Source organism: Lepidothrix coronata, unplaced genomic scaffold (assembly GCF_001604755.1).
Source record: "Lepidothrix coronata isolate B3197 unplaced genomic scaffold, Lepidothrix_coronata-1.0 Scaffold104, whole genome shotgun sequence".
NCBI lineage: Eukaryota > Metazoa > Chordata > Aves > Passeriformes > Pipridae > Lepidothrix > Lepidothrix coronata.
In genome coordinates this window covers 1676311-1701030 of record NW_016690284.1, presented here as the reverse complement: position 1 = coordinate 1701030, position 24720 = coordinate 1676311, and the positions used below count along the sequence as shown (strand labels likewise).

The 24720-nt window shown below is 39.9% G+C and overlaps 1 protein-coding gene across 4 annotated transcripts; it reads left to right on the top strand.

Annotated features, from left to right (window-relative positions):
• The first annotated feature begins 1695 nt into the window (after positions 1-1695).
• C9 (complement component 9) lies at positions 1696-24246 on the top strand. 4 transcript variants are annotated; one of them, XM_017823611.1, is made up of 11 exons: positions 1696-1830; positions 8239-8356; positions 8957-9104; positions 10486-10633; positions 12273-12411; positions 13980-14195; positions 17172-17412; positions 18803-18931; positions 22704-22882; positions 23090-23318; positions 24061-24246. In XM_017823611.1, the coding sequence occupies exons 1-11, from the start codon at positions 1745-1747 to the stop codon at positions 24225-24227; spliced, it is 1800 nt and encodes a 599-aa protein (XP_017679100.1). In that variant the 5' UTR covers positions 1696-1744; the 3' UTR covers positions 24228-24246. The 4 variants fall into 4 exon arrangements, with proteins under 4 accessions (XP_017679100.1, XP_017679102.1, XP_017679103.1 ...); XM_017823612.1 differs by having other exon boundaries at positions 1712-1830; positions 8263-8356; XM_017823613.1 differs by lacking the exon at positions 18803-18931.
• Positions 24247-24720: the final 474 nt, after the last annotated feature.

The window sequence follows — 24720 nt, the reverse complement described above, 5'->3', positions numbered from 1 at the left end:
TGAAATCTCCAACTGATTTAGTAAACTGTCACTAGAACCTTGTCCCATTAGCTGCTCAGCCTGAGCAGCCTGCTACTAAAGATGCTTTCTTGATCCTTTCTTTAGGACCATGGAATCTGGGTAATTTAAATTGCATTCAGAAGTTTTATTAATTCAGCCTGTATTATCCAACTTTGCAGAAGATCTAAACTGATGCTGGGAAAATTTAATTAGAACATGTAACTTATGTTCAAATTATATAACTCCTTTAATAGAGATGGTGATAAAAAGATAAATCCACTAGGAAGGCATTGTTTTAGACTAGCTTTCTTATTTTTAATACTATTTGATGGTTAAGGGTTGAAAATAACTCATTGCAAGGGAGTTGGTGTCCAGCTTGAAATATAGGTCTTAAGGGGTTTTACACAGAATCAGATTTTTAATTATTATCATTTTTGTCCTTGACCGCATGGCAACATGTAATTTAGTTCCATTAGAAATAAAAAGACAATTGGCTGTCTTAGTGTCTGTGTGAAGGAGTATGTTTACAAGCAGTTGAGTTAAAATTCTAAATCAATGTTTGCTGGTCAAGGAAAAGTTTACAGTCCTACTATGCTGGAATTTTGAAATGGTTGCCAGGATGATCACTCAGAGCTTGTTAGCAGGACCTCTTACAAGCTGACCAAAGATGCTTACTGGTTTGCTAGCTTACTTTGAATAACTTTTTACTCTGAATCTCTGTCTTAAAGAACCACGAACTGTGATAGCAGGTATGATGAGTATTACAAATATCTGTGTCCTGCATTCTTGCCTAACAAATGAGTTAAGTGCAACTGGACTCATCAGGCTGGACTGGAGCTGCAGCAGATTAAAGTTCCTTTAAATGAAATTGTCCCAAATCAAGGCTTGAATAGGGAAAAAATTGCCCTGCCCTATCTCACACACTCCCTCCTCCCTGCCACAAAAAGCAGAGAACAGAAAATATTAAAAGTACACTTTTTTTTTTTTAATTACCCATGATAATTTGGAAAATCCTTATACTGGATGATTGTTTTAAACTTGCATCCAGATACTCAATTCTTAACAGCTAAACAGCAGGTTATTTATGAGTGACTTGTGTCTTGTGACTGTGTCCAACACATGATGCCTTAAATCTGGATTACAACAAAGTACTCAAAAGGAGTGCCCTTCTAAAGAGCTAGCTTGTGGTTTGGATGTTAGTGACAGAGTAAAAGCTAGAAGAGTTTTAGTCTCCTTCAAAACCACAAAAAATGGTGTGTTGTTTTTTTTATATTGGCTGGGGGAGGAATAAAAAAAAATCTTGGGACTTTAGTCCTCCATTACTCCAAATGAAGATTCCAAAGATGTTAGACAGTAAACTTGCTCTTGTAAACAGCTCTGCTTTAGGAACTCTTTGTTCCTTACATGAGTCACGGCTATGACAGCATTTTTACTAAGCAGTTAATGGTTCTCTAATTCAATACATAATGTCTTCTCTATATTAGAAAGATACTATTAAACAAAACTTGTTTGTTTTTAATCTTTAAACTACTCCACAGTATTTCCCAGTCCCCATTCAGAGGAAAAAGTGGATTTTTCTGAAAAGTGGACTTTAGAGCATTTACCGTAAGGCAGTTTTGGCCCATTACTGGCATTCTTCAGTAAACACTGCTTTTTGTTTGTTCTCTTGGTAATAAATAACAAAAGGAACAGATAAATAAATTACAAATTCGGTCATGGCTATTCTAGTCTATTCAGCTACAAAATGAGAATCATGCTTGTTATCCTGCAGTTTATAACCATACTATGCAACTTAGAGATGGTTGTCTCACTTTTGGGGGAAAGCAGAAGGTAAGTGTTCTTTATCTTCTGCAGCTGTCTCTACTGTTTTATTTCTCTTAACACAGAGTATAAACATCCAATGCAGACATTTCTTGTGGCAGCTTGCTTAGATACCCTATGAAAAAGCAAACTACTTCTTGCTGTATTTCAAGGAGTTAAATAGCAATGCTGTATCCATTTATTCTGGATGTGTGTGACACAATAAAGGTAACTGGTAGCAACTGAAGCCATTTTATTCCAGGGTGGTGAAGCTCAGGCATCTGTTTTCTGTTGCACACTGAGTGTTAAAATACTTAATATATTTCTTTCTGAAGATGCACAATTTTATGCTGACAGTACTTCTCTTACTATTTAAAGTTTGCCTATTTCTAATCTTTGGAAATATAGCCTTTGTGTTTTCACTGCAAGTATCACTAGGAAGTGAACAAAGGCTTAGTCCCTACAAAATGATCACATGAAAACAACTAAAGCACTACTCTGTCAGAAACGTCTATATGTCATTTACTAGAATGGCCAATATGAATGATGAAAAAAATGTAAGTCTTATGTTGGAACAAGTCCAGAGGGCCACAAAGTTGATAAGAGGACTGGAGTACCTCCCCTACAAAGACAGACTAAGAAAGTTGGGGTTGGTCAGCCTGGAGAAGAGAAGGTTGTGGAGAGACCTCATAGCAACATTCCAGTGTCTGAAGGGAGCCTGCAGGGAAGCTGGAGAGGGACTTTTCAGCAGAAACTGTAGTGGTAAGACAAGGAGTAATGGGTACACACTGAAAGAGGGGAAATTTAGGCTGGGGACCTTAAAGATCATCTAGTCCTAACCACCCCTGTCATGTGCAGAGACACCTCCCACTAGACCAGGTTGTTCAGAGTTCCATACACCCTGGCCTTGAACACCTCAAGGGATGGGGCATCCTCAGCCTCCCTGGGCAACCTGTTGCAGTGTCTCACCATCCCTACAGTAAGAATTTTTTCTGAATATATAATATGAACCTACTCTCTTAATCCGCTTTCCCTTGTCCTGTCCCTACATGCTCTGGTAAAATGTTCCTCTCCATCTTTCTTGTAGGCTCCTTTCAGGTACCAGAAGGCCACAAGTAGGTCACCCCTAAGCTGTCTCTTTCTAGGCTGAACTATCCCAGTTCTCTCAACCTTTCCTCATAGGAGAAGTGCTCCATCCCTCTAATCATCTTGGTGACCTCTGCACTTGCTCCAACAGGTCCATACCCTTCCTGTGCTGGGGACCCCAGAGCTGGATACAGTGCTCCAGGTGGGGTCTCACCAGAGCAGAGCTGAGGGGAAGAATCCCCTCCTTCACCTGCTGCCCACACTGCTTTGGATGCAGCCCAGGATGTTTGACTTTCTGGGTTGTGAGTGCATGTGGCCAGTTCATGTCCAACCTCTCATCCACCAGCACTCCCAAGTCTTGCTCTCCCAGGCTGCTCTCAGTTTGTTCATCCCCCATCCTGTGTTGGTGCTTGGGATTACCTTAATCCAGGTGCAGTACCTTGTACTTGGTCATGTTGAACTTTATGACATTTCCATGGAGCCACTTTTCGAGCTTGTCCAGGTCCCTCTGGATGGCGTCCCATCCTTCAGGTGTGTCAACAGCATCACTCCACTTGGTGTCATCTGCAAACTTGCTGAGGGTGCACTTTACTTCACTGTCTATTCATTAAAATATTAAATATATATAAATATATATAATAAATATATATAATGACCATGTTAAACAGCACTGTACGGACCCCTGAGGTACACCACTTGTCACCGATGTCCATTGGGACCCTGAGCCATTGACCACATCCCTCTGGATGCAACCATCCCAACTACTTCCTTACCCATCTAAAAGCCCACCCACTCAAACCATCTCTCTCCAATTTAGAGAGAAGGAAGTTGTGGGGGACTGTGTCAAAGGCTTTACAGAGATCCAGATATATGATATATGTAGCCTTGTCCACAGATGTGATCACCCCATCATAGAAGGCCACTAGGTTGGTCAGGCATTTGCTTCTTATGTTTTGATGTTTATTATTATTTTGGCATTCAGATCCAATTAAAGCACAGGGTAGACATGTTCATTTAGAAACAGTCCTGCCAGAATATACAATTATTACAGGGAATCCATAGCAGGCAACTTTGGCCAGCAGCTTGGCTTCCCAGTGTACCAAAGACTGTGCAGCTTGATGATGGTGCTAGCAACTACAGTTGGCAAAGGTTATGCCCTCATGTGATGCTATAATGTCTCCAAATTCAAGACAGCCATGCTTTCTCTCTTGGTCAGTGGTAATTAAGCAACCAAGGCTTTTTCTTCAGTCTTCACTTTTGTCACTGATGAACTCAACAGTCCTCTATTTTGAAGTATGGCTCAATAATAAATCACCAGAGCTCTGTGGCCTGATGCTGTACAGAGTGTATTGTGCAATCCAAGACAAGGTGCAAACAATTCTGTGTTCTGATTGTGAAATGGCTTTTGCTTTCCAAAGAGTACCCTCCTGTCCCTCAAACCTCTCAATAAAGGATTGCAGGGAATGTATTTTGATTTCCTTGCTTGTCTGCAAAGTTCTTGCTTTCAGCTGTCACCTTCAGTGAAGTTCAGAAATATGTTTCACTATAAACTTCTCTAGCGCCTGAATACGTGACGATCACTAGGAACAAGATGTACATCTACCTTTAGAAATCCTCTTAGACATCTCAACATATCTTTAAGGAACCTGTCAGTCTTCAACCTGAGGTGCCGGAATACATGTTGTTACTCAGAGGTTTACAGTCCTACATCAGTAAGGAGATGAAAAGGTCATATATGAAGGCATCTCGCAGATATAGGAAGGGTTGATTCTCAACCATTTGCTAGAGCAGTAGATTTTAGTTTCTTCCCACTGTTGATGCTACTGTATGCTAAGTGGGGGGGGAAATATTTTGTAGAATGCTGCACAGCAACTTTTCAAGCATTATTTGTTGATTATTAAGTATCTGTAAGATGAGCTAATTACAGATGAAAGTTGTTTTGGAAGATACTGGAGAGCTATGTCAAATTTTGAATACGCTACAACTTTCCAAAATTTCACAGAGCTGCAAAATACGTTGAAAGGGACTTTGGAGGTCTTCTACAATGTTCTGTTCAAAACAAGGCTTTAGATTAGGTTATCCAGGGGTCCTGTCAAACAGTCTTGAATACTTTCACGGTAACCTGTTTCCCTGCATTTCCCTGGGTAACCTATTTCAATGTTTAATGGTTATAATCATAACTGTTGGGTTTATTTTAATATTCAGATGACATTTCTCCTGAAGTAAATTCTATATGGGACCTTTATCTTCTATATAACTATCTTTTAGAACTTAGCCTTTCCTATAGAAGTTTCTAAGAGTTGCTGTACACACTTCTCTTTTTCTTCATTACTTTTGAGTTATAAACCTTAATATAACATAGGGTAAGTGTGACTGAAGTGGAATTATAATGTCAAAAATCTTTATCCTTTCTCAGGCTGAATTATCATTCTGATCTATGCAAGCACACATGCTTAGTCAATGTTTGACATACACACACCTTGTAGTAAACCTCAACAGCACTGGAGAAAAAAAGCTGGCCCCTAACTGGGCATGTGAAGGAAGAAGAAAGGACTCATGTTAAAAGTACCATGTTGAATCTAATCACAGTCTTTCTGTGTCAGGGTAAAGAGACAGAATCACAGAATCATGGAATCAACTGGATTAGAAAAGACCTCCAAGCAATACCACTGTGGTTACTAGACCATGGCACTAAGTGCCACATTCAGTCATATCTTAAAATCCTCCAGGGATGGTGGATCTACCACTTCCCTGGGCAGCCTACTCCAATGCCTGATTACCCTCTCTGTAAAAAATTTCTTTCTAATATCCAACCTAAACCTCCCCTGGCAGAGCTTAAGACCATGCCCTCTTGTCCTGCTGTTGGTTGCCTGGGAGAAGAGACCAACCCCCACCTGGCTACAACCTCCTTTCAGGGAGTTGTAGAGAGTGATGAGGTCTCCCCTGAACCTCCTCTTCTCCAGGCTAAACAACTCCAGCTCCCTCAGCCTCTCCTCATAGGACTTGTGCTCAAGTCCCTTCACCAGCCTCACTGCTCTTCTCTGGACCTGATCCAGCACCTCAATGTCCTTCCTGAACTGAGGGGCCCAGAGCTGGACACAGTACTCCAGGTGTGGCCAAACCAGCACTGAGTACAGGGGAAGATTCACTTCCCTGATTCTGTGGGCCACACTCTTCCTGATCCAGGCCAGGATGCCATTGGCCTTCTTGGCCACCTGGGCACACTGCTGGCTCATGTTCAGCTTCCTATCAATCCAAACTCTCACATCCCTTTCTGCCTGGCTGTTCTCCAGCCACTCTGTGCCCAGCCTGTAGCACTGCAGGGGGTTGTTGTGGCCAAAGTGCAGGACCCTGCACTGGGCCTTGTTGAACCTCATCCCATTCAAATCAGCCCAACTCTCCAGTCTGTCCAGGTCCCCCAGAAGAGCTCTCCTGCCTTCCAGTAGATTACCCCATACCTGATAGTGATCATTAATGGGTGCACAGGTAGAAATGTAAGAACAAGACAGATGTTGAAAGCCATCTCCCTCATTCCCAGCACTTTCAGCTGCCAAATAGTGGGTTATAGATTTAGGTGCACAGAGTCCACCAGAGTATTAATGTAAGGGAGTTCTGTGTAAAATGGACTTCTCACAAGGTTGTTTCTACATCCTCTATCAAGCGCCCCAATTCCTGGTGTCAGGGACAAGCAAAGCTTCATGCTTCCCTACCAGGTAAGAGTTTGTAAGGTCCCTGTTGTATGGAGAGAATTCTTTATTCTTTATCTCATTTATCGTGTGTATAGAGATTGGGCATACTTGTGCTCTTCCTTTTTTTTTTTTTCTTCATAATCCCACCTGTTAAAAGCAACATCCTCAGCCAAGGATATATTTACTGCAGGTCCTGGGTTGAGGTCAGGGGACTTCTGGGAAGGAGCTGTTTAGGAGCAGCAGGCAAGGCAGTTGGGAGTCTATGATACAGATACTTCCAAAAGCAGCTGTGTTGCATTTTTACTGCTTGTGTGTGTGACGGCAGAAAGTCTGAGGCATCAGAGCCAGTCAGGTCAGCAGATTATATAAAAGGTTGCACAGCAACCCTGTGATTCCTGATTTAAAATTCAATAGCTAGAAAGAGGTTGATTTATCATCTCAATGACAACTTACTACTTATGTAAACTGAACATAGAATAAATGGCACAAGGAAGTTAGAACAACTGCTATATCTTTCTTGTCCAAACTGCAGATTTCTTAATCTTGTGGAATCAGGTTATATTTGTTTAGAATCCTGACGTATTTGTACAATGTGAGGGGCTCCAAGAGCAGAGGGTAAGGCCCTGCCTGCAATGAAAACCCATATGTACATCACACTGTGACCTTCTGGGCTCAGCAGAGAAGGGCCCAGTGTAGAGCAGAGGCAGCAACATTAACATGGAGAGATGCAGAGAGGGTGAATGAATATGGAAGCATGTAAGGCCAAATTGGAATAAATTACTCAGAGAAAACCAAGCAAGTCAGACTTTAAAGATCCTTCATTCCTCTGCTATCTAACATTGTTACCTGTGAAGATAAGGTCAGCAGTAAACTACTGGGCTTGGTTTTTAAAATTAAAAAGTCATTCTACAGTGCATTAGTTTTTAATATCTACCAGTGAGTGCCTTAAAGAAACTTTGTTTATATTATGGCCTTTCACTTAATGACAACTGGAAGTTTGATGGTGTTTAAAACTGAGAACCAAAATGAAGAGTCACTCTAAAAGAAATAGGCCTCACTGCAGAAGTATTCAACTTGACAAGCTGAACAACAGTAAGATAAACACTTGTCTGGTTTTTTTCCAACAATGTAAGTTAGTCTGTTACTAACTAATACCTGTATTTATGAGTTTTCTTTCAACTCAGGAAAATATTTACGCTTTTTTCCAGGCTTAAGAACAACACCATTAAAGTTAATAAGCTAAAAAAAAATCATAAAAACATGTATTGAAGTACTGCATCTATTCAAGATGTGCTGCTGTGCCTCTGTCTTTAGACTTACATATTGGGAAGCACAGCCACTGTCTGAGTGGGGGACTGCAGATGTTCTCTGTGTATTATTGTTTCATTCTCTTCAATAACGTGACCCATCAGAAGAGCATTTGTATGCACGAAGATCTAAAAAAGACCTGGCTTATTAAGTCTTCAAACTGTTTTTAATGTAATTTTAAGCCACCAAAGAATTTAATATTAGGCAGCTGTTTATACAACTAAGTACTGCTATGAAAGTGAAACAGAAATCAGCTTGAAGATTCTTCCAAAATATTGGCCCATGGTTTAAATACAAACTCACATGTGATTTTAGTGTACTGCCTAGGACTGTACTGGAATGTTTTGTTTGACAGCTCTTCAGAAAAAGCTTTCCACAGGGGAACAAGAGAACTGAATGCTCCATCTCCAATAGATTGTAAACTGAGCAGCTGGAGCGCGTGGGGGCCCTGCGACCCATGCACCTATCAAAGGGTAAGCTGTTGTTGGAAGTCTTTGTTCCAAAGCCACAACTGAAGGGATGCTGTCTGTCTGGTTGTTGGTTATGAGAAAACATCAGACTGCAACTCTTAATACTGTATGTTCATGACTCAATGACACCCACAATCATTTCAGATGTGAAGCCATAAGAATAAGACAATAATGTAGAATACTGTCAAGTGCTCTCATTCAAGATTTTTTCTTCATAGAAATTATCTATTTTGGCCATATGTATGTTTCTATTAAAAAGCAGATTTTTATTTTCTTAGGGGAGTGGTTCTTATGAGACTTTAGAAAATAAAAGACTTGAAAGCATACAAAATATAAGTGATGCACTGCCTCCATGGAATGAAATAAAAAAAATTAGTGAAATAAAGTAATTAGTGAAAAAATAGCATCTGTACGTATTAGCTGAATATTGATAATTTTTAATTCAATATTGTTTTAACCAATGTGCCTGTGGAATTTCAACCAAATATTTCACTGAAGATGCTTCATTTTGAAAAGTTCTCATGTTCACGTAGAAACCCTTCAATTCTGGTAGAGTTCTCTTTTCTCTCTGGGCCATGTTAATAGTGTTATTTGTCTTTCAAGTTTCGCTCTAGACATATTGAAAGATTTGGACAATTTGGTGGAAAACCGTGCCTGGAGGCCTTGGGAGACACACAGACCTGTGAAACCAGTGAAGTCTGTCCTGAAAAACCAGAAGCAGACTGTGGTGCTGACTTCCAGTGCACTTCTGGTAGGTCTTGTTTTTGTGCCGTATAATGCCTTTACTCAGAAACTACACTTTAGTTAGTGCTGTAAGTTAAATCATTCTCCATTGAAGACAAAATACATACACAAAAAAGAGATATATGCTTCACTGCTTTTCCAGCTGGAGGTGATTCCCTGAATAAAGGCCTTATGCCAGCACTTACAGTCTGTAGGCAGCTGGGTTCACAACCACAGTGACAAAACCACAGCATGAACAATGCTTAAGACAGAGTACATTCCTCTTATCTTCCATTATAATTTGCATGTAGTTTAAATTCTTCTGTAATTTCTTCTTCATGGTTAGAGGCTGACCATGCTGTGAGCATCCTTTCTTTTACCTTAACTGCTCCACCTGCTAATGAATCACTATGTTTTATGAAAAATCACTGGGGGGGGGACCTAAGGCTAAAAGAATTTTAACAGAATGGATATGGAAGTTTACTGATCTGAGGGTTATGATGGATGCTAGCTGGGGACCAGAATGCATCTAAATTGAAAGTAAGATATAAATTTGTAAAGCGATGCAAGCATGGCATACAAATTAATGTAGTGCTCAAGACTCATCAAAAATCAAAACAAAATAGGAAAAGTTAATAGTAATAAATCTAGTCAAAAAAGAAATGGAAAGATGGTAACTGAATTTTGAGGACCAAGACATTTTTAGTATTGTTTTAAAATCAGAGTAGTGCAAAAAAAGAAATTAAAAATTGGAAAGTAGGTCTTTGGCTACTAGTTCACAGGCATTGTGTGTCTTTACTGGAGAGGCAGATGATATCAAGTAGTGATGTTTTATTTTGCTAGGGCTAATTCATCTAAATCTTTAGATCTTATGGGGAAAAAAAATGAGTCTTTGTAAAACTTGTGATATGCAGCCTCAGGAAAATTACTACTACACTGTTGCTTTAGAACACAAATCCCTACAGTTTTGGACACTACAGTGGTATAGTATTTAAATAATATTGTCCAAATTACCATAGTTTAAATAATTTAGAAATAATTCTTTGTTGATATTGAATTGGCATTTTCCTGTAGTCTCTTAATACAAAAAAAACCCAAACCCAAAACAAAACAACCAAGTTAACAATCAAAGTTTAATATAGAAAAAATCTCAGGCTGTAACAACTTTCTTCATATGATAGCAGTTCTCCCGTGACTTACTTTTCTCAGCCACCCTAATAACTCCTATGTAAATACAGTAATATGCAGGGGGGGTTTCATTTGAAAGAGGTAGAGTGTAGAATTTTAATCCCTCCTGACAATAATAGAAATGTATGTAGAGGGAGATCTCAATAAAGAGTATCTGAGAGTGTCATTTATAATCCATCTTGACAAAAATCCATTCATGTAATGGTTTGTTCTTTGATTAGGTCGGTGTATAAAGCAACGACTTGTGTGCAATGTAGACAACGACTGTGGAGACCTTTCTGACGAAGATGCCTGTAAATCTGACCCACGATCACCATGCCGTAACCACGACATTGATGTGTCTGAAGTTGGTAGGACTGCAGGGCACGGGTATGTATGAAGTAAAAGGTAGTATTGGGCCTGGTGAAGAGTTTAGGATTGTCTTGAAAGCCAGCTGAAAATACTGGGGCACACTGACATTCCCAAAAGTGGAATCTCAGTCATGTTTGCATTTGTATTCAGAAATGCTAAGTAGCTTTTGGAAGAACACTCAACTACCATTTTATTTTGTATACCTGTGGAGGAAAAAATATTTATGCAGACAGTGTAAATCAATCACAAAGTTAGTAAACAGAATCATACATAGATATTACACGAATTAACTTAAAATGCATATTATTCAAACGTAAAGTTTATAGAGATATAGATATGTTTCAAGTGATATTTCATAACAAATTAGTAATTCCCAATTACTTTACTAAAAAGCATGTGTAAAAGGAGAAAATATCTCTTGATTATTTATACAATGAGATGCCTTACTGCAATAACACTCTGCCTGAAGCTTTTTTGCACCATTGAATTCTCCACTCCCCAGATCTTTGTTGTTTATAGGAGTTTTCATCATTAATCTAAGATATAAATGAATCTTTCTATTCTCAGACTCTGCTGCATTTCTTTAGTTTCAAGCAAAAAAAAAGAATGACATATTGTTTATCTACAAACAGTTAGAAGACAGCTATCTAAACTTAATAGATGAAAATAAAAGTGTACAACAGCACCACCCTGTGTTTAATGAAAAGGATTATCCTTCTCATTTCATTTCTTACTGTGTAAGGGAAAAAATGCTTCTGTTTAAGCATGGGGAAGTAAACCAAGTACTTAGGCAATTTTAGAAGTAGCTTCTTTCTTATTTCTACGGCAATCTATTACTAGAATCTTCCATGAGAAAACCTTGTATAGAGATGCAGTAGTGATGTTGGAGACTTCGATGATTCAATTACTACTTTCTGCACTCAGATAGGTACAGGCATTTCTCAGATGCATGTGCTGTAAATACTGAAAATATTTGAACCAGGCACAAAAGAGCAAAAAATTCATGCAGAATCCTCCAAGGGGCAATTATTTTTGGAAATATTTCTTGTGCATCGGTATATAGATGCATAGAGCTTTACAGCCTATGTTCTTGCCTCCCTTGTTTTGTAATGATTCAGATTTCCTCTCTTATGCTGCAGGAAATACCGCTATTTCACCAGGTCACACCTTGAAAGAAGAGACAATACTAGGAGTAGCTATATATTCCTTCTACAGATTTGATGGGTGTTGTACACGCTTGATAATGGAGGTGCTACCAGCAAACAAACTAACATATGTTATGAAAAATCCAAACCAAATCCAGGTTAAATATAGGTGTTGAGATGTACTTTTAAATCTATAAGGAATGCTTTCTCACAAACATATTGGTCAAGCAGAAAATATTTTAACCTCCTTTTATTCCTAAGGTTCTCACTGTGTTTGATGTTTAACATCTTTTATTTGTTTATTTCTCACACATGTAAAGAACTTTACAAAAGATGTTACCTGATCTCCATTACACAGATGAGAAGACCACAAGAGATGAGTCAAGCTGCCTAGATGAAGCAAGATTCAGTTTCACAGCTACAGTCCCCATCTCCTGCAGAAAATGACATTTCCAGCTTTAATACCATTGTCTGCAGGTGCTGACACCTCCTGTCTTGTATTTTTCTTATAGAATCAATATTTTAGGGATGCAGCCAATGGCCAGCCCATTTGACAATGAATTTTTCAATGGTCTTTGTGAAAGGGTGCGTGATGGAAACACACGGATATACTACCGCAAGCCATGGAACGTGGCTGTTCTCATTTACGATGTAAGTTTAAGTCCTATGCAAACTAGGATGTGTTTAACCGAATGCTGAATCCTGACATCCTCTTGGAAGACTCAGCATATCTCTTGAGTCAGGCAGCTGAAGCTTTTTAGCATCAAGTTTGCGCTGAAGTCTAGAGAAAAACAAATTTTGTTATCATTTACTTTGGGAGTTAAGCTCAGTTGTGCCAGATAAACTACCACAGGTTCATTGCTGCACCTTTGCACAACAAATGAAACTGTCTGGAATGTTTACAGTATGAGTGGATGAGATGAGCAGAAGTTGTACAGAAAGGATTATGATATCTAACTTTTGCTCAGTAGAGAAGTAGTTAAGCTACTTTTTCAAAGACACTGAAAGAAAAAAAGGCAGGAATGGTATTAGGATACTCTGGTCCTACTTGGTTTCCCTCTGTCCCGCTGAAAAAAAAAATCTAATAGGCTTTTGAGTTTCAGACTATGACTTCCAGTGAGGCTTGAAAACCAACAATGTTGATGATTGTTGAAACATAAACATGAGATGCATTTCAGAAATCAAAGCAGTATTTTGCTTACCGAAGATTTTGCCTATTTCTTCAAGAAGGAACTTCATAAAACAAATACAACTTAAACCACCTCCTTCCCAAAATGTAAATCTGACCCAAGATGACTGTTTATATTTTATTTTGAGGTAGAACCATTTTCAGTTATTAAAATTCTGTGTTCTGGTAAAGTATACTAAACAGCACTGAAATAGGTATTTCTGAATTAGCTATTTTCTGCCGTAAGAAAAGAAGACAAAATCATAATTCTGACTCATTTCAGTTGTCAGGACCTATTAGCAAACCTTATCTCCATTCTAGGAAAGAGGTGGAGACTATTATTCCTTACACAGAATCACAGAATCTCCTGAGTTTGGAAGGGACCCAGAAGGATCAGCAAAGTCAACTCATGGCCCTGCAGAGGACCATCCCCAAGAGTCACACTGTGCACCTGAGAGCATTGTCCAAACGTTTCTTGAACTCTGTCAGGCTTGGTGCTCTGCCCACTTCCCTGGGGAGCCTATTCCAGTACCCAACCATCCAAGATGCGGGGTGAAGCACCTGTTCCTACTATCTGACCTAAACTTGCCCTGACAAAACTTCAGGTCATTCCCTCAGGTCTTGTCACTGGTCACCAGAGAGAAGAGATCAGTGCCTGCCCTTCTGCTTCCCCTTCTGCTGTAAACCACGTAAAGGAACTCTTAATTCACATAAGGTACTTGGACAGTGTTACATGCTGAGATTTAATACTCACTGAAATATTGTCATTACAGCTTTCTCTTCACCATTGAATCACTGAACTGATTAAGATAAGGTGGTTTGTGGAGGGAATGGTATTTCTGTTTCCATTTGGTTTGTTTTAAAAGAAAAAAGAGGTGTAAGAAAATGTATTGCTAAGCGATGTAAATTATATAGCTTTAAAGTGCTACATCGATTTTTATATTACTGCCTGTTTTGTTTTCTCATACAATCTTTCATTATCTTTTCTCAGACAAAGGCAGACAAAACCTTGGGTTTTTTCTTACACAACCTTTTCATTATCTTTTCTCAGACAAAAGCAGACAAAACCTTCACATCAATATTCTACCATGATCGTTCAAAAATGTTACGAGAGGTCTACATGGAAAACCAGAAACACTTTAGTGCTGGCCTGTCTCTGAAATATACACCTACTGAGGGAAGCAATATTGATGTAGAAGGAAATTTCACGTATAATTATAGAAAGACTGCAACCTTAAATTCCATTCTGCAAAGCTCCACTGAAAGGGTAAGTTTAATTCAACTAAAGGTTTTAATGAAAATATTCTACAAATAGCACAATTTGTACAGTGTTGGAATAACAATTCTTTCTAATAATTCTTTCTAATTATTCTAATCAGCTGCTGCTTTTCTGTCATTTAAAAAAACAATGGTAATAATAGGGTTAAGATTTCAGATGTGGACAAACAGTAACCAAATGTAGCTTCCTTTTTCCCACTGTTTCCCCTTGGCTAGCAAACACCCTCATCTCCCTCAGGGGTTGAAGTTAGAAAGGGTCAACACCTTTGGTCTCATCTTGATTAAAGAGCAGCTCTAATCTAGTGCAATGTGGGCAAATTAGGTCAAGTTTTGTGACAAAAACCTGCCACTGAACAGACCTACACTATGTAAACAAAATAAGCACATAGAATAATGACTGAAAGGCCAGATCCCAGTCATTTGGGTAATTCTGTACTAAAAAACTGGCCAGGGCTAAGAGGCATGGGCATTAACACTGGTACACGGCAGTCCATTGTTTTTACTAGCATGGTTTTGGCAGTGCTAGCTCTCATGGTCTCATAAGCAATGTCTATCCTGCAGTTCCCTACAGCATGTTTGAAGCGGATGTTCTCATAGGCAGTCTGGAGAAAGCAAGCCTATTTTGGGGTTGCACAAAAGCCATATCACTACCATCACTTTGAGACAGGGGAAAGACCCATTTTATTTACCAGTAAAGAATTAGCCTTAGCATTTAGTGAAGCCCAAATGAGAAAGACCGTAAAAAGTGACACTAGATGTGTTGTGGTTTAACCTCAGTCAGAAACCAAGCCCATGCAGCCACTTGCTCATTCTCCCCCCATCAGGATCAGGGAGAGAATCAGAAGGGTAAAAGCTAAAAATCTCATGGGTTGAGATAAATACAGTTTAATAGGGAAAGCAAAAGCTGTGCACACAGGCAAAGCAAAACAAGGAATTAATTCCCTGCTTCCAGTGTGCAGGCAGGTGTTCAGTCATCTCCAGGAGAGCAGGACCCCATCACATGTAATGCTTACTTGGGAAGACAAACACCATCATATCAAACATCTACTGCTTCCTCCTTCTTGCCTCCTGCTTTACATACTTAATATAATGTCATATAATATGGAAAATTGCTTTGATCAGTTTGGATCATCTGTCCTGGCTGTATCTCCTCCCAGCCTCCCATGCAGCCCCAGCACCCTCCCCAGTGTGGCAGTACAAAAAGCAGAAAAGGCCTTGGCTCTGTATAAACAGTGCTCAGCAATAGCAAAAACATCTCTATATTGTCAACCCTGTGTTCAGCACAAATCCAAAACACAGTTCCACAGTAGCCACTGTGAAGAAAAATAACTCTATCCCTGCCAAAAAGCAGCACAACGTGACATTATGGCCTATTCCAGCAGCTATGTGCTGGGTCATATACCATTCCTCACCCTGTATGCTAAGGTCTGTGATCACGACATGCCATCACGTACAAGGCACATCAATTCCATAGCGCTGAAGTGCACCACGTGAAAGCAAGAATAGATCTGCCTCAACTAATTCAAATTCTCAAGTTTATCAGCCTCATTACCTAGGACCTGTTCAGAGCTCTGGAGGTCAAGTGGATATAAGGGAAAACTGATATAACTTCCACAACCTGTTAATTAAAATAATGCTGAAGAGAAAGGTCTGTACTATATAGATAATTTGACACACAACACTGACTTTGTGTTGGTATGAGTTTTCTTGGGATGGAAAAGAATTCAAACCATAAATCTCCACAGATGCAAAAGATCAAGTTCTGTAGCTTAAGGTGTTTTATGGACTGCTTACAGTCAAGTGACCTGTGATAGGAATTTTGGCCTCAAATTCTTTCTCAGAGATCAATTCAGAGAATGAGTCACAATCTGTCACCAGCTGAGTTCTATCACTGTAAACTCATGTGGCTGAAGGGTAGTGGAGTGGTAGCCTCTGGTTGGGAACCCTCCAGGGCTCACCTGAAAGTTAAAGCCATGAGGAGCCTGGAGGCACCTGGAGATCTAAGGATTTTGTGCATCCTGGTTTGCAGGAATATTGCACCTGCAAAAATTTCCTCACAGTCATTTAGATGCCTGCAGACTTCTGCTGGTCTCAAGCAGCATCTGAGTCACCAGTTTAAGATCCTTTAAATGGTGCCAGCTAGTATGATGGTCAGGTGCTAAATCCCTTTTACAAACCTCCTACTGGGCACTACTGTTGAGGGAGTCATATAAGTACTGCAGATAATAATGGGGTTTGGAAGGCATGCGTTTGCTTAGATTCTTAAGTAACTCTTTCACAAAATTTTATTTCACAAGTTAAGGGCAGTAGCTAGGTCCTAGTTTAGAATATGATACAAAACCACCTGGAGTGTAATTTACAGACATATCAGTCGCTGTAGCTAGACTTACAATGTATGTATGGGTCAAATGACTCATGGATTTTTTCTGTCATTAATTCTCATTTTATGATGTTATTTGGGGGGCGTTTGTTCTTAATTGGAGCTGTGCCCTTCCTTCTGACGGTCTGAGAATAACAGGGAAGTGATCCAAAAAAAGAGAGAACTTAGTTCTGCTCTGACTATAAGCGAAGACAAAACTCCATCTTACCCAGTGGGCAGCTTCTGTTGTCTATATAGAATTACTTTTCAATGTTATGAAAGTCAGAAATCCACTTTCGGTAGACATCGTACTTACAGAGAAGACCCTGTTGTCAAATAGATCACAAAGGGCTTGCTGAAATTAGTAAGGGAAGAGCTCTGCAAAACTGGAAGAACTGAAATTATGTCAGTCTCTTGATGTTTCCTCAGTTTAAATCAGAGAATGTTTAATTTTAATCAAACAAGTTTGACCCTCTTCCAAAACACTAGACTGAATGCCATGTTTAAAAGTGCTGCAGCTTCTTCACAAATAACGTAGAACAGATTTTCCTGCTGTGCTGTGTACCAGAATGGCACTCTCACCTCTTTTCTTCTTCCTGCATTCAGAACCAAACCTTTCTGCATGTAAAAGGAAAGATTCAACTGGGAAGATTCCAAATTCGGAGTCGTGATGTCCGTCTCACAGATAGTTTCCTAGATGATTTAAACGTTTTGCCTGCTGAATATGATAAGGGGGAGTATTTCAAATTCCTAGAAGATTATGGAACTCACTATGCAGTCTCTGGAACTGTAGGAGGAAAATATGAACTTGTGTACGTGCTGGATGATTACGCTATGTCTCGAATAGGTATGCACTTTCTTGGTCTTCCTGTGGTAAAAATGTTCTAGCCAAGTCTCCAGACATTCAAAGAGATGCATGATGATCGATCTGTCTATATGATATGTGGAGCAATACTGAGAACAGCACAGTTCAGTGTGTGCTGCTTATGGTACACCAGTGGCATTACAGAATTACATGAATTCAACAGATATTAGAGTCAGCCTTTCTAACTGACAGAAATATTTGAAGTCTCTATTTTAAGTCTATAACTGAGAGGGATTTAAAAAAATTTAAAAGATCTCTTGAAAATATTTGGAATTGTAATTACTGGGACATGATTTACAAGAGATCCCCAAAGCCTAGAAAATCTGCCTAAACCTTAAATCCAATTTGCTAGTTGGTACTTTTTGTGTTGCAATCACTCTAAGAGTACAGTTGTGACAAAAAACAAGGATAAAATTGAAGTACTTCCTAGAAATCACATGGTGCACTTGAGTGTGTTGAAACTGATTTCATAGCCTTTAGCATTCACACTGGAATTTTCCATGTCCTAGTTAAGATAGCAAAGCAGAAATTTAATCCTCCCTCATGTGCAGTTCAGAAATATGTGAGTTTGTGCTGGATTAAAGTGATCACTCTGGAAAAAATTTAAAAAAGGCAATTCTCATGCTGATTTTGGAAATCAGAAAATAATTACCTGCTGCATGCAGTGTCAGCAACAATATTACTGTCAGATATTCAGGCTATGCAAAGGGGCATAGGAGAAAGATGTCACATATCCTACTGTTAGTCTGTTCAGAACTGGAGACTGTGGTGCTAGGTTTTTTTTAAAGTACAAGTTTAAGCACAATTCTTTCTGAATACAAAAGTGAAGTTGCAGATGATATGTTTGAGTTTAATAAACAGAAAGGAGGTGTTGGAGGCAGTAGTGGATAGATGAGGATTAGAATTAATGAGAGTAGTGTACTTGTAAGAGATTAGTAGCCTTGATTAACTTTATGGGGAAAAGGAGTGGAGAAACTTGCTTGAGGTTAGGAGAGAGAGACAGAGACTGGGAGAATTGAATAATTTGGCCCATAGAAAGTGTAAATGTTAAGCAGATGTGAAAGAAAAAAATCTCAATATAATAATTGGAAAGAATGGTTCCTAGAGGGCCATTTGCTTTCAACTAGATCAAAGAAAAGAGAAATCCATTTTTAATATTTTCCTAATCACTATAGATCTTACCTGCATCTGTGCAGGCACTTCAATTACAATCATCCTCACATTCATTTCATAGAAGAGGACAAAGCAGAAGATAAATGGGAGGAAGAAAACCACAAGCATTTTCAGTAGCCCCAAAAAAATTATTTTCTATGAATAATATCACATTATTTATGGTCATGCAACTTCTCTAATCACTTTTTTCTACTCCCAGGTATCACTGTAGAAGACGTGCAAAAATGCCTTGGTTATCACTTAGATGCCAGTATTGCATTTAGAAACTTGCACGCCGATTTTAATGTTGATAGTGGCAAATGTAAAAAGATTCATGTGAAGGACAAATGTAAGTATGTCCTTCATTTACATTATGTCTTTTGCTTAAGAAAAGATGATAACAGTTGCTCCACCTTTTATAATCAATATAATCAATATAGTTATTGCTTTTAGTAGACCAATACAGGTGAGGCTGACATAATTCCATGCTCTCGAGACAGCCTGAGAATGTGTTTCCAGCACACACACGCACACACAAACACACTTACATGATACATACATATATGCACACATCACTGGCCACACAAATAAATACAGACAAAAGCACAGCACTCAGGCACCAATGGTTTCATTCTGTTCTCCCCTCCATCTGACCAGGGTGAAAATCTTTTAGTGGGTAATATCACAGAAACACAGGATGGTGGAGGTTGGAAGGTCCTCTGGAGGCCATCCAACTCTCCAACTCACACAGGTTCAACTAGAGCAGATGTTCTTCCCAGTTAGCACAGGCCTTCAGGCCCTCCACAACATACATGTATAGCCAAGACAGATCCCTCTAGCAGCTGATGTTAGACATTCAATTGAATGAGCAACCGGATTGTTATAGTGACTCTTAGATATACAGCACTTATTGTTAGTGACTCTTAGATATACAGCACCAGGCTCACAGCTCTACTCTCACTGCTGGTACACACCACCTGATGCTCACCAACACACACACACACACACACTGTGGATGCCTTCAGTAAGTGGCCTTAGGTGCCCAGTCTATCCAGCAATTGGCCCTTGAATCCTCTTACCTCCATTTGCCTTAGGCAGATATACCCTCACATGCCAACAGGCCTCAGTCAAACCAGGGACCTTGACATCTCTCCAGTATTTGGCCTACAAACCCTGGTCACTCCAGCAGCCATCTCCTCCACTTATCTCACTCTGGAGATATGGAATCAGAATAACAGAATGATTTTTGAATGAGATCATCTAGTTCTAACACCCCACTATTGGAAGGGATTCCACGCACAAGATCATGTTGCTCAGGGTCCCATCCAACCTGGCCTTGAACACTTTGACAGATGAGGCATCCAGAGTTTCTCTGGGCAACCTTTTCCAGTGTCTCACTGCTCTTTGAGTAAAGAACTTGATATGGTTTGAAGCTGGCTCCCTGCCAAGTATCTAAACCTTACCACAAAAAGTCCCCCCCCCAAAACCTCAGGGAGAAGAGGGAGAAAAAAACAACCAAGAAAACCGAAATGAGAGAGAGACAGCTAAAGCAATATCTATAAATATATTTACACTTATGTTATATACAATTGAAATATATATATAATTTCACAAGGGAAAGGGAAGGGAAAAGGGAAAAGGAACAAAACCAAAATAAAATATATATATATCCCGATTGGTAGCCCAATATCTAGCAACTAAAAGAATAGGCAAAAAACTATCTTACTACTCTCCTTGGGACAATGGAGAGTCGCGCTGGAACAACCGCCGGCAACCTCCATCTCCCAAGGTCGACAAGACCTTACCAGGCCTCGCTCCCCAACACGGCAGACTCAACAGCAGGGAACCTGCACCTCCAAGCCGCCGGAAGGAAAGAGAGCAAAGGCCTCTCCTCCTTTCTTCTAATAGCCTGGCTTACGTAAAAATCGTAGGGAATACTGGGTAAATCTGGGCACTTCCTTGGTTACAAACTGGTCACCAAGGAAGGCCTAGACCAAACTACCACAGAACTAATCTAAATCTCTCCTCTTTTAGTTTAAAACCATTCCCCTTGTTCTATCACTATCTAAACATGTAAAAAAATCACTCTCCTCTCTTTTTATAAGCCCCTTTTAAGTACTGGAAGACGGCAATGAGGTCTCCCCAGAGCCTTCTCTTCTCCAGGCTGAACAACCCTAACTCTCTCAGCTTGTCCTCAGAGGAGAGGTGCTGCAGCATTCTGTCCATTTTTGTGGCCCTGCTCTGGGCTTGCTCCAACAGGTCCATATCTTCCTTGTGCTGAGGACCCCTGAGCCAAACACAGGTGATGTCTCATGTAAGCAGAGTAGAGGGGTAGAATCCCCTTCTGCAACCTGCTCTTCTTACTGCTCTTGATGCAGCCCACGACACGCTTGGCTTTCTGGGCTGTGAGTGCACATGGCTGGGTCATGTCCAGCCTCTCATCCAGCAGCACCCCCAAGTCCTTCTCACCAGGCTGCTCTCAATGAGTTTTTCTTGTGGTCTGTACTCATGCCTAGCATTTCTCAACCCAGGTGCAGCACCTTGCATTTGGGCTTTTTGAATTTCATGACGGTTTGGTGGGCCCACTTCTCAAGTTTGTCTGGGTCCCTCAGGATGAAATCCCATCCTTCTGTTGTGTCAACTGCACTCAGCTTTGTATCATTTGCAAATTTACTGAGGGTGCACTTAATCCCACTGTCTATGAGACTGATAAAATCTTATAGACCACTGGTCCCAAGACAACCCTGAGGGACACCACCCGTCACTGGCCTCCACTTGTACATATAGCCATTGACCACAACCTTCTGGCTGTGTCCATCCAGCCAATTCCTTATCCACCAAATGGTCCATCCTCCAAATCCATGTCTCTCCATTTAGGAGATAAGGATGTTGCGTGTGACTGTATCAAAGGCTTTACAGAAGTCTAGGTAGATGACATCGATTGGTCTTCCCTGGTTTCCATTGCAGTCACATCACCACAGAAAGCCACCAGATCTAGGCCAGAGTAACATCTGCTTTGATACCTGGCTCCCAAGCTACTTACTTGCTTAATGCCCGTTAGTGATCACACCTGGTGTATATATCCTAACTTGCTCCACTTACTGGCACCACAAACACCAGGTCCCCATCAATCATTGTCCAATTCTAGATGCTGGCACACAGATCTCCATACACATGTTAGTACACAGAATAAGGTCCCCTTGCCCTAGAAAATAGTCAGAAATGGACTTTAATGGTAAGCCAGGACAGACTGCAGAGACGAAAGACAGTACATGGTAGACAAGCTCACTGATCAGTCACCTTTCTATATGCAATCAGCCCCCTTTTTTTGCTTTTGTCCCTCTATCTCCCTATGTTTATTCCTCCCAAAGCCACCATGATCACCCCTTACCTCTTCATTGGCACTTCTCTAAATATATGCCAATTACTTAAATTTGTGCAATCCCAAAATGCCATTCTTTGCATCCAAAGAACCCTTCCATTGACTCATCTTGGTCTTGACTCATCCTCAGCCTCATCCTGCAGGGCTAATGGTTCTGCTGGGACAAGGCCTGAGAGGACTCAAGGCAGGGGCTTCCTTTCCCTGATTAGCCTAGTTGTGTTCCCTTGCCTGTCACTGTTCATCTCTGCTCCCTTGTGTGTCTGGAGACGGGCTTTGTTTCACATGACATAAAAGTTGCAGAAGGGAAGGAGATTTACTACTGGGTGCAGAAGAGGCAATTAATTTCCGTCCTCTGCTGTGTTTGAGTTACGAAGTAAAAGATGCTACTCGTCTAGTCCCTGCCCTTTACTGGTTCTACTCAGGTGATACAGTAGCATTACTCATGTTATCTTTGGCTTGTTATCAAATGACTATGATCTCCGTAATACCTTTCAGTTTGTCCTATCCCTTCTTTTCATTTTAGATATAGGGTTTTCTACTTAAATTGCAAAATAGATTTCCTCCCACATAAAAGGTAGGAGCAAAGAAAGATTGAATTGTATTACAACAGTGAGTGAAGGGGTCTCTCTACAATCATTTTAAAAAGAGGAACTGGCTGAACTAGAAGGACAACTATGCTTCCAGATGCATGAGCATTAAACACTCTTCTTCTTCATCCTCTCTTTTTTTCTTTCTGTAGCACAATTAAATGATGATGCTGTCATTGATGATGTCCTCTCCTTAGTTGAGGGGGGAAAGATTGACTTTTCAGTTAAAATAAAAGAAATGTTACTACGAGGATCTAAAATGGTTGATGTGGAGGATTACATACAGTGGGCAAAGTCTTTGGTTGACGCTCCAGTAGTGATACAGCAACGGGTAAGTACAGCTTCTTCAAAGCTGTGGCTTTTACAGTTTGAAAGTTTTGTTCTAAGATGGAGGTAAGACACCAAGTTTATCATGAACTTTCAGGTATTTTCTTCATCTTGAGAGTTTCTTCAGATGCTTACGCTAGTGATGGCCATATAAAAAGGATTCGGAATTGTGGAAAAGTGTGTTTTGCCTGGGCTTTTTTTTTTTCTACAGCCTTCCCCAATACATACACTTGTTCCAGTTAAGATGAGAGATGCACATTTAAAGAAACAAAATTTGGAAAGAGCAATTGAAGACTACATTACTGAATACAGTGTGTGCAAATGTGAACCCTGCAAAAATGGAGGCACTCTTGTGCTGGTAGATGGAGCCTGTACATGCCTGTGCTCAAGCTATTTTAAGGGAATTGCTTGTCAGATTCCCAAATCAACATTAATTGAAGGTTAGTAAGTACTCTAAATAAACTAAAATGAGTATATTTGTTCTTGACAATATCCTGACAAAATGAGCTTTCATAAGGACAGAAGAATTTCATAGCACTCCATTACACCTACTGCTGTCAAATGGTGTGGAAATAAGTGTAAGTTACTGTGTTCTTTCCATAAAGAGGGTACTCTAATTTAGAGTTCATTGTCCCACATACATTATTGTGTCTGGAATGACATGAAGTTCATTTGAGTACACAGGAGCATTAGTGAAGCATGGTGCAGTTGTGGTAAACTGATTTCAGGAAAAAGCAATCTCACCATGTCTTAAACTATTTTGTCTTCAGCCTTCTGCAAAAGTGCTGTGTTTGCAAACACATGATCACATTTCACAATTACTGTGCTAGCTTAATATTAGGTTGATCTACAAAATGGAAGAGGGAGAAGAATGCAGTTCCACAACTGACAATACAAAAAATTGACTGTGCAGTAAATTAATTCTCTGTGGCCAGGTTTTTAAAGCACAGGTGCCCAAAATGGACCTTAGAACTTGATTCCTAGGATGAAAAATTGTTGAAAGCCTGGGGCTCTTAAACAGTGCCACTGACGAGAACATTCTCAAAAGCTAAATCTGTGCTTTGGGTTGTGTGCTGGAGGCTGCAATGGTCTGCAGAGTCACCATAACTCAGAATGTAAGAGTTGAATCACGGTCTCCTTGAGAGAGGTAGGTGGACTGATCTTAGTATTATGGTGTCTTAGTACCAGTTGTCATTGACGGAGGCTGGAGCTGTTGGAGTGCCTGGTCCACCTGCATCAGTGGAGAAAGCACTCGAACTCGCCAGTGTAATAATCCCGCACCAGGACCTGGTGGCAGACCATGCCAGGGAGAAAGCATTGAAAAACGGCCCTGTGAAGGAAAAAAATAGCTATGCTCCTCAAAAACAGGTAAGCAGCTTCTTTAAATGTGTTATTCAAGTTTATAGTAAATGATCAGAAAATACTTGTAGCATTTCAGAGACACAGTTGATGAAGTGCTGGGTAAGTCCACTTACATCTTTCATTTAAATCTGTTCTTTGATACAGCTGATCAGCCACCTTGTATCAAATTCAAGAACAGTTAGATTTGTATTTAAATGTCTTGATCAGTAATTTTATACTATAGAACTCAAGATTAGAATGGATTTCTGGATAAGAACAGACTAAAAATGCAATTCCTAAAAAAAGAGATTTCATGTCCAGTCAGACTTCCCGTCAAAAAGTTTATATTTCAGAGAGAGGGGAAAAGAGGTATTTTACAGAAAAAAAATATTAAGACAGTTTGGGAAACTGAATTCTCTTCCTTGATAAATAAAATACTTAAATCTAACAAAGCTAGTGTTCTAGCAGTTTCAGAACTTTTAGCTTAGATAAATTTCTTCA

Bases quoted from the DNA above. Each gene is read 5' to 3' on its own strand.
- C9 (XM_017823611.1), top strand. From the start codon at position 1,745: ATGAGAATCATGCTTGTTATCCTGCAGTTTATAACCATACTATGCAAC. The intron at 14,196-17,171 runs GTAAGTTTAATT...TCCTGCATTCAG, and splicing joins TGCAAAGCTCCACTGAAAGG to AACCAAACCTTTCTGCATGT. The intron at 23,319-24,060 runs GTTAGTAAGTAC...ATGGTGTCTTAG, and splicing joins CAAATCAACATTAATTGAAG to TACCAGTTGTCATTGACGGA.